Raw genomic sequence first — 17,674 nt, 5'->3', positions numbered from 1 at the left:
CTGAATTTACGACTAGAATATGCTTCTTTCAATTATTGAAGAATAGTTAGTTACCAGAACAATAATTACTTAAAAGAAACTTAATTATTTGTTTTTTTTTTTTTTCAGTTTCTGTATAAAATGATAATTAACTAATCAGTTATTATGTAATCGTGTATATAGACGCACGATAAATTGATAAGTTTGTTGTATTGATATTAAGCTTCTAAAATCAGATTTTATAATTCACAAATGTGTCAGCTGGACTAATAGCAAAAACCATTCATTTTCATGATTTTTGAAGTTATACTTCTTAAGGCGCGTTATGAAAAGATGATAGTAGTGAAATTTTAAGATGCGCGCACATCACTGTAACACAAAAGTAACAGGTTGAAGTTGATTCCTAAAATTCTCTGAAGTTTGCGTCATTCGTTATTTTTTTTGGTTTCTTAGTTCATTATAAGGAAAGGCAAATTTAATAATTGTCAAAGCCATCGTTGCAAGATTTTTACAATAGCACGAGGAATAAATAATTTTAAGGATTTTTGCTTTCTTAGGCCAAAAAAGTAGGTATAACTTCTTGCGTGCATACATAAGTACACACACACTTTTTTTTATTTGTCAGTAACATCAAAGACATTAAATTAATCTATTTTAATCGTCATTCCGAACGTTTCTAACATTTACTGCAATGCACCTTATTAAATGAACCTTGTCTTATAAATGCTATTCAATTTGCTTGATAGCATATTCTTAGAATAAACCACAGCATTGAAACAACGCCGCTGCATGGAATGTAATCGGTGATTATTGATTAGATGCGGCAATACTTAAGGGCCTTTTGACCTATCTACTTTAAAGAAATAATGTAACGTACATTTAATATGGAATGCTTTAGCAGAATTCATAATACAGGGTTTGCGTGGAACACAGAGTTTTTTGGACTTAGTTACGCCAAATACTTACCCAATTCTGAATTTTTCTTTTTATGAAAAATTTTCATACGATAGACTAGACGAGCAGGACATTCAGCTGATGGTAATTGATACGCCCTGTCCATTACAATGCAGCGCCGTTAAGGATTCTTGAAAAACCTAAAAAATTCTGAGCCGCACTACAATTGCGTTCGTCACCTTGAGACGTAAGATGTTAAGCCTCTTTTGCTCAGTAATGTCACTAGCTACGACGCTCTTCTGACTGAAACACAGTAACTTTTACACATTACTGCTTCAGTGCAGAAATGAGCACCTGAATGACTTATAACTAAAAAAACATGGCTATATATATAGTATTTCTTGGAAATAAAGTTGTAAATAGTGTTAATGCAATCTTATGAAACTAAAACGTTACAATAAAAATACTTCATTTAAATTTAATTGCCATTAACTACATAAGAGGTGTGTCAAAAGCAATTCCCTTTGCAAAAGAAATACATAGCAATTTTTGTTGGGTTTTCGGAAAACAGCAATTACTATTGTCATGAAAATATTAACAACTGTTATATTAACCGACATGGGCGCAAAGCCAACGCTATTTCAACACGGCTCGTCATAGTAATAATACTACCAGCTGCTTCTGTTTTACTCTAGGAAAAAGTCAAACGAGTACTTGTTATTATATTATATTTGTTATTATTGATGTTTTCCACAAGATTGTAGGCTGTTTTTTAATGAAAATAAGGGCCGAGACGAGAAGAACGTTCAGCTGATGATAATTGATACGCCATGCCCATTACAATGTAGTGCCGCTCAGGATTCTTAAAAACCCAAAACTTCTGAGCGGCACTAGAATTGCGCTCGTCACCTTGAGACATGGGATGTTAAGTCTCATTTGCCCAGTAATTTCACTAGCCACGGCGCCCTTCAGACCGAAACACAGTAATGTTTACACATAATAGCTTCACGGCAGAAATAGGCACCGTTGGGGTACCCGTAACCTAGCCCGCATCCTGTGCAAAATAGCCTCCCACTGATACAAGGTTATTACTACTTTTGGTTACAATAATATTTTAAAAATTGTGTTCCCGTTTTTCTTTCTACACCTGTTTATTTTTATAAATAATTCACCAACTCTTTATTCATATTTTTCAGCAATGTCGCTACCTATTTGTTAGAAATATTTATAACTTATAATTAGTAACTATGGCATCTAAACCACCAATAACTTATGATAGATTATATGTATTGTCTATGATTTTCGTTGCTTCGCTGCTGTTTCCTTGCATAATTTTCATTTAATTTTTCTCATCAATATAATATTGTTAAAAAAAAAATCTAAATATGTTAACAATTTTAGTCTTTGTTATTTGAATTCTGATTTAAAAGATATTTCTTAGAGACAATATCGTTAAGTGCCACTTAAAATTCCCAACAAACCGAAACTTAATAATGTGGGTTTATTTCAAATGCAATTCGTAAACATTTGCGACGTGTGCCACTATCTCTTATTTCAGCTTTATACTCAATTAAACGCCAGATATCTCGAAAATTTCAGCCTAATCTTTCGTCTTTGGACACGTGTCAGAAAAAACGAAGTATTCGCTGTATTCTTTGGCGCGATGCCATCTAGTCCATTCCATAGTTATAGACGGTAGAATGATACGCGTTCGCGGTTCATATACCTCGCCCTACAAATGCATTAGAACTGAGGATGTAAATACACTCCGATCTCCACAATCTCGTGTCCAGGAAACACGGTTTATATATAATGAAAATTGCCAATTACTCTAGCAGCTAACAGTATTAAATGTAGCTTATGACCTATGACTGCGCACGTGGGAAGAGTTTCCTGGTCTTAAACGATTTAATGAGCGAACGATCTAAATTGATAGCCCCAAGCAATGAAATACTAGTGTTAGGTTATTAAGTGATGCATATTTTCTATAATGTAATTTTTACTTTCCAGTTCAACTTCGTTGGAAGAATCTTAGGACCCAGGGGTATGACTGCAAAGCAGTTGGAACAGGAGACAGGATGCAAAATTATGGTTCGTGGAAAGGGATCGATGAGGGACAAAAAGAAGGTTAGTTGATATACAAAAATGTTTTGGTTATTGTAGTTTTTGGGTAATTTAATTGCATTATATTAAACTTTTGAAAATACATTACATGCGATACATAAGGAGGATGAAGATAATATTAACATAAAGGGAAGGTAAGTTTTTGTAATTTGAAATTGTGCTTTTTTTTATGACAATAAGGGATGAGATGAGCAGGACGTTTAGCTGATGGTAATTGATACACCCTGCCCATTACAATGCTGTGCTGCTCAGGATTTTTTTAAAACCCAAAAATTCTGAGCGGCACACCAATTGCGCTCGTCATTCTTCTCGTTGTCCTTGAGACATAAGATGTTAAGTCTCATTTGCCCAGTAATTTCTCGTTAATCTAGCGGGCAGACAGTGCAAAGGAGCGTCCGGGTAGTAAATGCCCTGAGTCGCCTCTTACGACACCCTGGGACTTCCCTATTCCTTGTATGCCCCGGGAAACACAGGGCAGGGCAGGCACAGATGTGTCTTGTAAAAGGTTTATCTCACCAAGATCTTCCGCGGAATTGCTGTTGTTTTTTGTTTAAATACGCACATTCACGATTCAACTGTATTATTGCACACGAAACTGTAAACTCCTTTAATGTTTACTTTCGCATATCTGTGTATAAACAGAGTATGCGTTGTGTTCGGCGAAATTTTCTGGAACGATGTTTGACTATAAACCGAAGTTAGAACTTTTGGCAACTGAACCAAGAATTAAAGGGCCAAAAATAACCGCTTCGAGTATGGTGCATATTGCGCAGTATATTTTCACTAATTCATTTCCTTTGGAATATTTCAGGAGGATGCAAATAGAGGCAAGCCCAACTGGGAGCATTTGGCAGATGATTTACATGTGTTACTGACCGTCGAAGATACGGAGAACAGGGCTAAGATAAAGCTTGCCAGAGCTGTAGATGAAGTGAAGCGTCTGCTTATACCTGTAAGTATATGAAGTGTGAAACTTGAAATATTTTTTTCTTACCTTATAATATCTCTCTTAGGGAAAGTGTTCTTCCTGTACTCTTCTCACACAGGCACTTTGTGGAATCATTTAATCAGCTGCACAATAATACAGGAATACCGGAACTTATACGTTTTAGGGACTTGGAAACTTAGAGCATATAATATTCTTCCACTTCATAGGCCGGCGAAGTATATCTAGATCTAGATATTGCAGATATCCATTGTTGGCAGGTTTTTACTTTTCATTGTGTTTTTACTTTCTGTAGTAGCAGTTGGACATCATGGAACGTTCCATCTTCAGTCCAACTCCCAAGGTGTACGTTATCCATGATCAAGTTTGACACTGTCTTTATAACAAACAGTGCATCAATACGAGCTTTAGTCAGGGCGCGATTGATGAATTAGAATAGAATTCTATAATTTGGTCGAGAGTGGCCATGAAATCATCCGCTGGCTTCATGGCTTTGCCCTCCAGATGGCCACGGAACTAGCAATCGTTCGAGATTTCGAGACCCAGTATTCCGATACTAGGCGAGGCTTTAAGGTAAGTGTTCTCGAAGATCGGTGATACGGCAAATGGGGTTTTTTTAGTGGTAAACGCGCAAACTTGACTCTTCTGGGGGTTAAATTGGACGAGGTTCAACTTACCCCATTTCGTGACCTTCTCGAGAGAGGACTCGATAGAAGACACAAATTCCTTCAAATGTTTCAATATAACACTTTTCAGAACCTAAAGCAGTAGAACTACTATGAGTATAATCTGTAGTACTATACCTATTTATGGCATCTACTAGCAATGCAATTATAATATCTTCTGGTTAGAATGGCGTCGGTGTTTTATTAATGTAATGTAAAAATGATAGCCTAATAAGACATAGGCTATTATGCACATGAGACATTTCATTTATAAGTCTCAGGACAAGGATTGTTCATTCGCATGGTCATTACATGTTTTAATCGTAGATTAGCCATGTGGTCTTTCCGCAAGAAAATAAGAATAAGAGAAGATGAATTAAATAGCATCAGCACATGGATCTGTCCATAATCGACAAGAAAATTCCTTTAGATGTTTGGCTATTACGTATATGAGACATTACATTTTTAAGTATCAGGGCATCGTAGCTTCATATATGTTTCAATCGTAGGTTAGCCATGTTGGTCTTTCCGCAAGAAAATAAGAATAAGACAAGTTATAGGTTTATTTATAAGGTTTTTTAATATTTTTCAGCAAGCAGATGGAGAAGATGAACTAAAGAAGCGTCAACTCATGGAACTGGCCATAATCAACGGCACATACCGCGACTCAAGCGCCAAGGGTGTTGTGCCTGTCAACGGTCAGTGCGTATTAAGTATGGCCGCATTTTTGTTTTGTCACTAATTTATATTAAGATCTTACTAACAGTTATAAAATTAAAAAATATCATTAAGGGAGTACATTTAAAATGATTAAAACTGCATCTGGGTTGCCTAACCGTGTGATGAATAACTTTCACTCTAAGTGAGAGGCTCCTTTGCACAGGATGCCGGCTAGATTATCGTTATCACAACTGCCGTGAAGCAGTAATTTGTGAGCATTACTGTATTTCAGTCTGAAGAGTGCCGTAGCTAGTGAAATTACTGGGCAAATGAGACTTATCATCTTATGTCTCAAGGTGAGCGCAACAGCTGTAGTGGCGCTCAGAATTTTTGGGTTTTTCAAGAAACCTGAGCGGCACTGCATTGTTATAGGTAGGGTGTATCAATTACCATCAGCTGAACGTCCTGTTCGTCGCGTCCCTTATTTTCATTAAAAAAAAACTATTTGAAATTTCCTTCAATGTTTCTGTTAGTTAATTAAATAATGTACATGTTAGTATTAAAACAGTCATCATCAAAGTCAATGAAAACCTGTTACGACACGTGTCTTAATCTAAGTTTTAATAATAAATTAGTATGGAAATGCGAATTTGTTTTGGTGTCAAGGCCTGCATCTCTGCTCATTTCCTTTGAATCAAACATATTAGTGCTAATGCGTTTGCAGCTAAATCACACATTTAACACAAAAGATTATGTAAATAGAAGTTTTTTTTTTAATTTTTTATGAAAACATTATTTTAGCCTTTTGCTAATGAGTCACTGTAACTTCAAAGATGACTAACTTAATTGATTTGTAGCATGTTACGGTTGTTAACTAATAATATGGGTGATTTCATTGCGTCGCTATTTTTAATATTTGAGTTCGTGTATGTTGGATTAAAAAATCTTGATCTTTTATCGTTTTTATTCTACTATACAACTCATTATTATTGTTTATTTCGCTACTTGAATTAGTAGATTTAATAAAGTGTTCTTAATCTATGAATTAATTGAATACTAAAAATGAATTGAAAAGTTCGTTAGTCTCGCTAAAACTCGAGAACGGCTGGAACGATTTGGCTTATTTTGGTCTTGAATTATTTGTGGAAGTCCAGAGAAGGTTTAAAAGGTGAATAAATATGAAAATGCTCGGAAATAAATAAAAACAACAATTTTGTTTTTCCTTAAAGGTGTGCCCCGTCGTTCTGAAATCAAATTGAAAGAATAGTTTAAAATGAATAACTAACTAAAATCTTTATATCATTCTAACTTTCTCCGGAGGTAATAAAAAAACTTAATTTTAGCTACCTATAGTTGGTTGATTTTATGTACGACTTAATATTTGGTAGGTCTGAGAATAGGCCGTCATCAATTTTTTATACCCCAAAAATTTTAATAATTGATTTTTTCTTATTACTTTATATGGCAATACAACGTTTGCTGGATCAGCTAGTACCTAATAGAAACACCATCAGGGGCGTTTATATCATATAGGCAATTAGGCAGTGCCAAACTCGTTATGAACTTAAATAAATATAGTGTTAAAGTTAATTTAGCTTAGGTTCCATTATTTTATAACCAAACTTCTAATGAACTGATAAATTTTCCTAAATACCTACGGTAAGCAATCTCCTGGCACAATTGACTACGATTTATTAGATATACAGTTCTACTGAACAGATCTACTGAACACCAGGTATATCTACTTTGTCGTCCTAAATTAAACACTTTACTTTTTTAGTAATATCTTCAAGAATTATAACAATATTTATAGACGATGCGGAATTTGTGACCGTGCTTCTGGAGATGACGCCCCAACGCTCTTTGCCCAATTGTATTGTTGCTCTTAAATTAAATCTATACTATATTGACTTACGTACATACAGAACTCATGTTTTAAATTTATGCAAGCCTTAAAACCACTAACAATGAGTTAAATGTAAAAAAGGCCAGTTTATACTGTGGGATTCCCATGGCCTCTTTTTGATTTTTTTTATGGAAAACTGAGGACAAACGAGCGTACGGCGCGCGATACCATAAGAATCACAGGAGCGTTGAAGGTACTTATGTCGTATCGTCCTGGAAACACCACACAAGGAAGCACATTCCACAGCTTTTTAGTACGTGGAAGAAAGCTCCTTGAAAAGCGCACAGTGGAGGACCGCAACACATCCAGATGATGGGGATGATATCCGAACACACTATGTTTAAGTCTATTTGAGTAAGTTTGAGTACAATTTGATACAACGACGAGGAATCCACAGCTGACGAGGAATGGCGCCGCGTCGCTGCGGAGACCCAGCGTCTCCTAGCGCCGGGCGGAGGCGTCGCTATTCGCACCCAGGCGCCCCTGGGAGCTCCGCTGATACTGTCCCCACGTATGACCACTCCGGGAGGTCAAGCAAGCCTGCTTAACGGTTCAGGCGCGGGAACAGCCGCCGGTCTGCTGTCCCCGGGGGAGACAGCGCACCAGTTGATCTACGCCTCGCCGTATGCTGATTATGCCAACTATGCGGCGCTCACGAACCCGCTGCTCACGGCGGAGTACGCCACCGCCGACCATACTGGTGGGTTGTTCGCCCGTTGATCTCTTTCCATATTTGATAACACCTATTACTTAAAATTAAAAAAAAAAATAACAAAAAAACAACCGACTTCAAAAACACTAGATATAATATGCACTACAAAGTATAAAAATATTTACGTATTTTTATACAATCTGATAAATTAATCTAATTCTAGTAACGATTATTGTTATTATTGGAATCGGTGTCCTCCCGCCGCGACCCCGCTCTCGCCTCTCGTCTCCTCACGACTCAAGCACATCTCACCTATGTAGTTACAAACTTATCTTTGATGACACCTCCTCCTTTTTTGAAGTCGGTTAATAAAGCTAAACACTATTCTATTTTGCAATGTCCCATTAGACCATCGACCTTATAACTCATAGACGCCTAATAGAACGCTTTCAGATATCATTTATCTAATGCAGATCTTATATAAATCCGCAATAGCCAATAGCAATTGTTTACGATATGTTGTGATAATTTTCTGGCCAATGAGCATTCAGTACCTCACACCCGCATACCGCAGTAGGTTGACGGAATTGTTTGCATCGAGAATATTAAAGTATAAGGAGTCTACTGTGTTATAAAGTCGATGAATCTGACACTTCTTAGATCGTAACTGTGCCCGTTTAACATAAATTGCAAAAACAAGCAGATTGATGTTGACTAAGTAATTAACTATTAAAAAAAATGACAAATATTCAATTGTCAGACAATAAAAACTACTTATTTACTATTGATGATATCGTTAATAAATAATAGTCAAATGGGACAACATATTTGCAATAGAGGGTAGTTATAGAAACAGCAGATTTTCAATTATTTAGCTCATTCAGAAATACAATAAGTATAACACAATAATGTACACGCCTGCAGCCATTTTATGTACTAAATGGCAGCACTATAGTAAGATGGGTGTTATCAAATGTTCACTAATATTAATGCTAGGGGTGTCAGGTAAACGTACATTTGCAACACTATCGAGTTAGGTAGGATGAACCACTCATTAAATGCATGTTTTTTGCAGCATAGAATAGATTGCAATGTGTTCATTTTGTCGCAATTTTATAGTTTTCTTTACCAGTACCGCTTGTCTAACCCCAGCATATTTAAATATGATAATAATAGCGAATAAATACGTGAAGATTCTAACGGTACTAACTACAGAGAATACAAGGGCTACACTAACCGGCTAACAGTGGATTAAAACTGTTGAATTGTGTTTTAAATGTTTTTCATGGGGTTACAGCGTCGAGGTATCTTCTTGCTGGTTTTTGACATTGGCCTGATACGCAACCGGCCCAAATAAGATACGCCAGCCTTCCACCATCACCGTTTCAACCACCTCAACATTATTACCATCCCTGACAGATCTAAGAATACGTATCTAGAGTCAAATATGTACCACTTAAGAGCAACGTAGTTTTAATTTTGATATTGTACCTTTCTCATGTTTTCTGTTATGTACAGACGTGTTTATTACCTTTTATATTCGAACAAATTATTTATTTTACAGATTTTAATATATTCTGATGCAGATTTTATTTATATAATTTATTTATTGTTTTATGTCCTGTCGGGCAGTGGCCGTTGTTGAGTATTTAAGTTTATATGAACTGCCAATAGAAAAATTTAAGTTACCGCTAGATATACAGCAATTTAGGTACATTTTTATTGTATAGATTTCCATAATTCTATTTGTGCATGAATCTATCAACATTTTTGTGAATTCCCTTGCTTGTAACAACACTAATATAGTATTAACAATTTATTTAGGTGTTGCTCGTAGCAAATACCGTAAGTGTTACATTAAGTACACTAAGGTAAAAATTGTGCTAATTTTTTGTTTTAAATTTTCAATTGATTTTTATGCACAACTTAAAGGTTTTGTAATTAATGCATCTAGGTTTTTCTCGTTTTTAGTTCATTTAGAGTCTTGCATGCTCCATTTTTAGATTCAGCTGTGACTTATAATTTTATTTACAGAATACAATTTGAATTATTACAAGCAAAAGGGACCAATTATTAAGAAATTATTAAATTAAAAAAATACGCAGTTATAATATATTTAACAGTTAACCTTACTGACAGTAATTATAGTTTAGTAATGTACAATTCGTCGTTGAATATTTAGCATCTTATTTTTTTTTCATACTCGATCGAACGAACCGTCAATAATTGAACAAATATAAAGTTTGTTTTGTTATATTTTCAAAGTCAATTGACGCATTATTTATCAGCCAATATTACTTTTATTTATAAACATACCATAGAATAAGTTTGTATCTTATAAAGATTTATTAGATAATTTAGAATGAGTGAGCTTTATAAATTGATAAATATATACTGAATGTTAAGATTATTAAAATCAAAAATAAATATTCAAATTATAAAAACTGCAACTTCAAAGTATCGGATTATGTTGACATTAATATTTTCCAAAGCAGTAAAGTTATATTTTAAGATTTATAGTAATAGGTTGTCGCGTAGATAAGAAGTATATAGGTTAGCTAAGTATATATTTACTTTTCATGCTTCTAAAAGAGATTTTACGTCGTTGCCAAACGCTTTTAAGGTTATCGTTTCGCGACCGCGTCTTGATGCTATTATCTATACCGACGAATAATAATCGCATTTAAACGTAAACCTGTCTAGGTTGATCAACTGTTATTGAATGTTATAAATGAACAAATTCATTCCAAGCTGGACAATGTTTATAGTATGCTGGCCAATAGCTGGCTTGTGAGACACATTGGTTGATGATCCTGCTCTGTTCAGACACAGATGATATATATGGTGTGCCGCTAGGTGTCGTGCGGAGGGCGAGTCGGCTAGCGCAAGTGAGGGAGCACCCTTACCAGCGCACAGCCTTACCGGCGCCCTAAAATTCCCGCCGATTTGCTCTCACGCCGCCATTTTGTTTACAAGGTGAGGAAGCGCGAACGATCGTATGCCTTACTATGAATAAGCTTGCTTTTTGCACAAAACATTTATAGGTCCCGGCACGGACTTGAGCGGTATGTTTAACTGCGAAGTAGTCACTATTGACGGTGGAACTACACTCACCTCTCGAGATTCGTGCCGAGGCTTATAATTGATGTATTCTGATTTATTTTTTTATTTTATTTCAATTCTACTAGGATTGCTAGGCCAGTTAAATGTTTCACCGCTTCTGTTTATTAGATTTGTGTTAGCAAACATATTCGTTAGTAAGAATGCGTGACCGCCTCTGCTTTATGGTCTCTCTGTGTTTTCTATTTAGTATTATGTACTTATTAGATATTATCTTTAGTTTTAGTTTTAATTAGATCGTGTAAGTATAGTTATTATGCCCGCAACTACTTCAATACTGGATCTGAAGTGAATCTGCATAATCTTAAACTGTGATTTTTATTTTCAATTTAGATTTTTATCTGTTACACGTTGTGATATGGTAAGGATCAAGTTCGGATTGAACTTGACTGTAACACTAGTAAAGGACTTCGGTGTTACCCGCTCGCAAATGCTGCACTATGTCAGCTTGATATCACACGAACTCATATATATTCGCGTGGTGTTAGAAATTTAAGCAAAGGAAAGAAGGATGGTTTATCTTTCTGTCCGTTTTATGTTAATTGAGATAACTCTGCCAAATAATTTCAAGGTGCTAGGCTCAGGTTGTGAAATCCTTCTTTCCTACATCTCCCAGTATTAGTCAAAGGACGGCGCATTTTACAATTCGTGCCATTGTATCCAGTATTAAAGGAAATGCACATCCTTTGATGCGTCTTTTAAAAACCATCACAAGATTTTCTTAGTCAACATAAGTTTATATAAATTTTATATCCGTTTCTATTTTTGCCTTAGATAATATTATTTTATAGGTACATATATTCATTCGTATTTGAAATTATTTTTTAAGATGCACTTGTGTCCTTGTGGATTTATGAAGCCATATATATAATGTCGTATCACGACGTATACTGTTTGAGATTTGTAATAAAATGGTTTTATTTGTATAGAAAAAATCAATTGTTGTTTGTAAATATGAAATACATTTTCCGTTGAATATACGAGCAATAAATTGTCTGAAATATTTATCAATGAGTTTTCTTTTAGCTGGAACAGAGTCGCGATAGAATCTTGAACTGTTTCTATGTTTTTTTATTACTTTTGAAAAGAAAAGTCGATGAGTTGATGACGTGTAGTCATTAGGATCGTCTTACACAACTAACATGCAACTCCACAAGGCCAAGTTACCCGTGTTGTTCTTAATAATTACGAAATGCACCGTCATTAATTGCTACCGTCACTTATAGATATTTATAACTATTTATTTATATTATGAGTCACTAACATGCAAATATGTAAAAGATGTAAGTCATCACAAAGTTATTAACAACGAAATGAATGCTCTCATATATAATATATTTTATTCGGTTGTGTTTAGTTACTTACATAATTGCATTGGGGTGCTATGGTTATATATTAGTGATAAAATTATTACCTTTGCTTGTCGAGCAATGTCTGACACATTGGCCCTTACAAGCGCAGTACTGTCTCATATGTTGCTCGTATGGGAACTATTGGGCATTTAATCCTCTCTGTAGATCATTATCATACTAAATTATTATTTAACATCAACCATTAACCGCGTCGACTAATATTACCTGATGTTTAATTATTATTAACTTTAAATTGTTAGGAAGAATGTCGCGGCACGAATGCCTGATAGCCTCCCGTCGTTTATATTTACAACTATTATTGTTTCTCAGTTTCCGAACACTTACATCGATCCGAGATCACGGTTTACCGTTTCTAATGCGCCGGTCCGAATAAGGAAATGCTATTTAGGTCTGTTACACACGAGCGTAACGGTCACATTGAAAGCATGTCCACACTAATTTCGTATGGACATGCCGAATGTGTCCTAAACTGGTTTACAGGCGAGTGTGTGCAACAAATTTCGTAAATAGCAATTTTAAATTAATCTTATAATTGTGCTTGATTGAAGCCGGTTCGCGCACATAAGCGGTAAATGGTGAGAGCTCGCGATTGAGGCTACGTGTAATCGGACCATGACATTTCGATCGATACTAACATTCTGTTTTTCTTTCTTCTCGTTAACCCGGCTAGGTGAGTGCTAAAGGCGCCGAGCACTAACAGAAGAAGCGGTCGAACGCAACGGATTCGCGTACAACATTATCACCGGAACTTCGAACACCATGTAGCTATAGCTGTTGGGCCTTTCACGTTAACATAATATATTATATAATAGTCTAACTATTAACATTTATATGCCTGTTATGTTTATAACAATTAACAATATATTTATATGGCACGCGCCATCGACTATATTTACTGTTCTGTAATGTCATTTGTTGTCGCTTTTACGTACAGCACGAGTGTTGTTAGGTTACCCCTCTTTCGACGACGCTAAATATTATTTTATTACCTACATGTAATTTTCAGGATTCATTGATTCATTATAATTAATATAAAAATACATATATAGTATGTAAGTAGCCTTAAAATACTCTGTTTAACACTTTCAATGTATTTAGCGTCGTCAAGTTAAAAACTATGGAATGAATATTGAAAAGCAACAATATTGCACTTAAAGAGATTCGACATACATAGTATACATTTAAAAATGGAATTTCCATTGAAGATTATAAAAACAAGATGGCGGATCACAACTAGAGCGAACTATGTGAGTATTCGAAATTTTAAATAAAATGTCGGTATTTAGCCCCCCACTTCTGATTATTTCTTTTAATGAATATGTATTTATAAACAGTTTGTCATTTCAGCTCCCTCCTTAGTAATAACAAGGTTTGAAAATAGTTAACGCTGTTTTGAGGCTATTTACCGATACGCTGTATAACTAAGTTAAATATTTTGATTTTTATACAAGCTCCATGAGCAACATAGTTTACTTATACACAAATGCATGTAAGAATCGACCGCTAGTTGGCAGTATGTTACGTATATATTAAACCAAAGAATATTAACATACATTGTTCAGACAATCGCAAGCTCCCCGCGGTCTTCCTGCAAATAAGGGGAGGTCGATTCTTACATGATCAATTAAATCATGATAAATGCATATAATATTATGCTTTAAATAGTATATTAATTTTTATTTTTAAACATAGTGCTTAATATTTATATATATATGTAGAATCAAATGTGCATCCCGAGTGCCTTAATACTGTATGATCACATATGTGGTTCTTTACATTTTGTTATGCTATTTAAGGAGTTAGAAGAGATTAAATTATTGTTAACTATACTAAATGTTAATGTTTATATCGCTTTTCATAAATCAATTGATTTAGTAATTAATCTCTTTATTTTCATAGGATTATTATAGTTATAGTTGATATATTACAGCCTTTGTTGCATAATCTCTTTCGAGAATCTCTTATGTTTTTCTGATGGAATATTCCTCAATGGATTCTATGTTCTGTTAGGTTTGTCTGGGCCACGTCTCGACCTAGCAACTTGGGCTTATATAGTTAAATATTAATGTAAATAGTCTTTTATTGAAGCAATAATAATAACATAAAAACATTTATTTTGTAGTGCAATAGATGTGTTAAATGCGAATACATATTTTATAGAGCTCGGATATTGTTGAGGTTGATGTTTAAAATTTAAGATCTGATGTTGAGATTAAATCGATATATTGTCAAAGTATAGTTATTGTATGTTAATATTTTAAATTATAAACGGTCTTACAAACTCGAATACTTTGTTATACTGATCTGATTCGATTCGTCACAATATCACTGCAGGAACATTGTTATAATACTGTTTATCTCCGTCCATTGATTTTGGTAAGTACTTAATTTCTTGGGCTATAGTTTGCGAAATAGGAAACAAGATTAGTTCTACATGCAAAACTTTCATTCTCGTCAACATAAAAAATCTGAAAGAGAATCTATTTTTTAACTTTTATCACTTTAACTGAAATAATTTCGTGACTTAGCAATACATTTGGTACAAATACAATATATAATCTGCGCATTTATCTAGGTATTCATGAAACGCCATCTATAATACAAATTTTAAACGAATATTAGTAGTATTAAGATATTTAAACGTACAAAAATGCTGTTATTGTTTCAAAAAGCTTGCGAACGCGAGCGATTTCAAACACCTTGTGCCATTAGAGACGTAATGAAACCGACGTGTTTTATTTTGTACTTATTAAACTACTTATTTATGGCAATACAAAACTATGTGCCTTATGAACTTTGTACATATTTATAAATAAACATATATTGTATTTTTCAAAAGTATTATTGAGGAGAATGAATTCTTATAATTGTTTTCCAAAAGCAAAATATTATAGTATATCTACTTTAAAAATTTAGTTAAGTGAGATTGTGCATATTACTTATGTCTGTTTTAATGTGTGTTTAAGATTGATTTGGCATTAGTAAATATATTATTTGAAAAAATAACGTGACTTTTATTAAATTATCACTCGTATACGTAAGTAGTTATATGACGCCATATATATATTTGAAATGGAATTAAATTTATTTGCATGAATCTTGGATACACCGTTACGTTGTACATGGTCACCATTCGAGGAATTTACTGCCCCTACGGCCATCTGTCCGTCGAGCTATGTGCCCTGCTCAGTGCCACTACAGTTTCGCAACCATTCGGGCTATGTCGGTAACTTTGGTTATTTCTGATTCGATATCGCAGGGAAACTCCGAGCATAGCCCTCTCCATTGCCGAGTTGGATTCGACGAGTTGATTGAGAGATTGTCCGAATGATCCGTCCGATGACATCGCCTTGTCTGACTCCCCGCTGCAGTCAAATAGGCTTCGAGATCTGATCCTGGTGACGGACTGACATGGTGGCGTTTCCATACAAACACTTCAATGCTTCGATATATCGGTAATTAATGGGGCATCTCTGGACAAACTGAAGCACCGCCCAGGTCTCGATCAAATCAAAGGCTTTCTCATAGTCCACGAACGCCAAGCATAGTGGCTGCTTATACTCCTCCGTCTTCTGTATAACCTGCTTGTTTGTATACTCAGATGTATTTTCAGGTTTTGGGTATAAATATTGACATTATAAATTATTTAAGTAAGTATTTACATTATAATTATGTATTCTTCATGATTAGGTTTTTACTTTTTATTGACGAATGGCATATGATCTAGATTCTGAATAAACTATGATTACCGATTGTAGGAAGGTTTAGTGAGCAAATATCTAATCCAATAGAGGTATAGGACCTATATTAAATATATAATTATTGCAAGAGCCCGTTAATCTATACCTCCCTACTCTGTGGTTTGTAACTAAGTACAAACTCTTTTAAGACATTTATCTACAGTCTACACCCATGCTTTAAATCCTCTATTAAAGATTCTGAAACAGTTAGCTTATTGCCAACATTAAAACACCCAATGTTCTAATAACGATTACATCATCCAAACGAGTGTTGTAATGTTGTAGGTACTGAATTTCATAACAACACTCCTATGTTTTTTTTTCGATCCCTTCATGCGCAGAGAGTTATTGCTCGATGCGTGGTATCTGTATGAATTTCAAAAAAAGAACAGTTTCGTTTACGCGCGTTCTACACTACCAGAACGTCGCGCGCTGTAAAAAAAAAGTAGGTTATTCGAATTCCCGCCATTTTTCTTCGATATTTTTATTGTTTTGATTACAAAAAATGAGCGATTAATTTTAAACGCTGCAAAAGAACATTAGGTATAATTAGGTATTACAACACGAATGTGGATTAGTGATAATAGTATCACACCCTTATTACACAACAGTTGCATAAATAACTATTACATGTTTGACGTGATCATCGGAACATAAATGATGGAATGAGTTTGCCATTGTGCTGCGCTGGCTATCGAGCTTAGAATATTGACACTTTTTAGGCATTTAGTACTTTGGAGATTCTGAGGTAGTGGTTAGTGATAAATAATGTCACGGTGAAAAAATTACCGTGATCTGCGTTTCTGGAATGTCACAGTGAACTATCGCAAAGTTCAACAACGTTCCAAAGTCACTAACCTGTATAAATACCACTGGACAGGCTGTCCTTGTCCAGGCTATGTTTGACAATAATTTTTTGTGCCTATTTAAAGCGCCACTCGCGACCGTCCAGAGAACTAATTTTGACATATGATACAAATGGCTGCGAGGGAACGTACAATACTCTGAAGTATTTTTGTATTTTGAATTAATTTTCTGTGTGATTTCTACTTTAAGAATCAACGTAAAAAAGTACACATTTTTTATTGTAAATATATTCCCACCACCTGTCGATGTTTGCCAAGGTTGTCATCACTAGTTTTAGTACCGCAGACTCTCGCTACATGGCCAATAGCGCCAAAATGGCGAATATCAAACAATAATAATAAAATTGTAGAGGTCAGTGCTGAGACACGCAACACGTAACAATATTGGCAACGCTCCTGTAATTCCTCTAGTGTTGTAAGAGACTGCGGGCGGCGGTGATCACTTTACATCAGGAGACCCGTACGCTCGTTTGTCCTTTTCCTTAAAAAAGCGGATGTTTGGATTTGTTATTTAAAAAAATAATATTATAAGAACAACTTTATTTTATAAAAGTAGGTTCTCCTTTTAATTTTATTTTTAAGTGTAAATAAGTGAAATTAGTTTGTTTTGTAGCTACATAGGAACTTTACGGAACTATTAAGACAATTAAATAGAACCGAAGTGACAAAATCACGGTGACTCGATACTGGAACGACAGTCACGGTGACAGTTAAATAATGTTTTTCCCCTTCATTATTCTGAGGCCGTA

The 17,674-nt window shown here is 34.8% G+C and overlaps 1 protein-coding gene across 4 annotated transcripts in view; it reads left to right on the top strand.

Annotated features, from left to right (window-relative positions):
• The window catches only part of LOC126965800 (protein held out wings), a 111,433-nt gene extending 96,108 nt beyond the window's left edge, over positions 1-15,325 (top strand). The window contains exons 3-8 of one of the 4 annotated variants that reach the window (XM_050809571.1): positions 2,884-3,000; positions 3,809-3,949; positions 5,201-5,321; positions 7,572-7,874; positions 10,653-10,802; positions 12,990-15,325. In XM_050809571.1, coding sequence (XP_050665528.1) covers positions 2,884-3,000; positions 3,809-3,949; positions 5,201-5,321; positions 7,572-7,874; positions 10,653-10,759 — 789 coding nt within the window. In that variant the 3' untranslated portion in view covers positions 10,760-10,802; positions 12,990-15,325. Of the gene's footprint in view, positions 1-2,883; positions 3,001-3,808; positions 3,950-5,200; positions 5,322-7,571; positions 7,875-9,123; positions 11,954-12,989 lie in introns of those variants that run through there. The other 3 variants (XM_050809573.1, XM_050809572.1, XM_050809574.1) reach the window with 3 other exon arrangements.
• The last annotated feature ends 2,349 nt before the right edge of the window (positions 15,326-17,674 follow it).

This window comes from Leptidea sinapis, chromosome 8 (assembly GCF_905404315.1).
Source record: "Leptidea sinapis chromosome 8, ilLepSina1.1, whole genome shotgun sequence".
Lineage (NCBI taxonomy): Eukaryota > Metazoa > Arthropoda > Insecta > Lepidoptera > Pieridae > Leptidea > Leptidea sinapis.
Note: the sequence above shows the minus strand (reverse complement) of the source record. Positions and strands in the feature narration are given on the sequence as shown.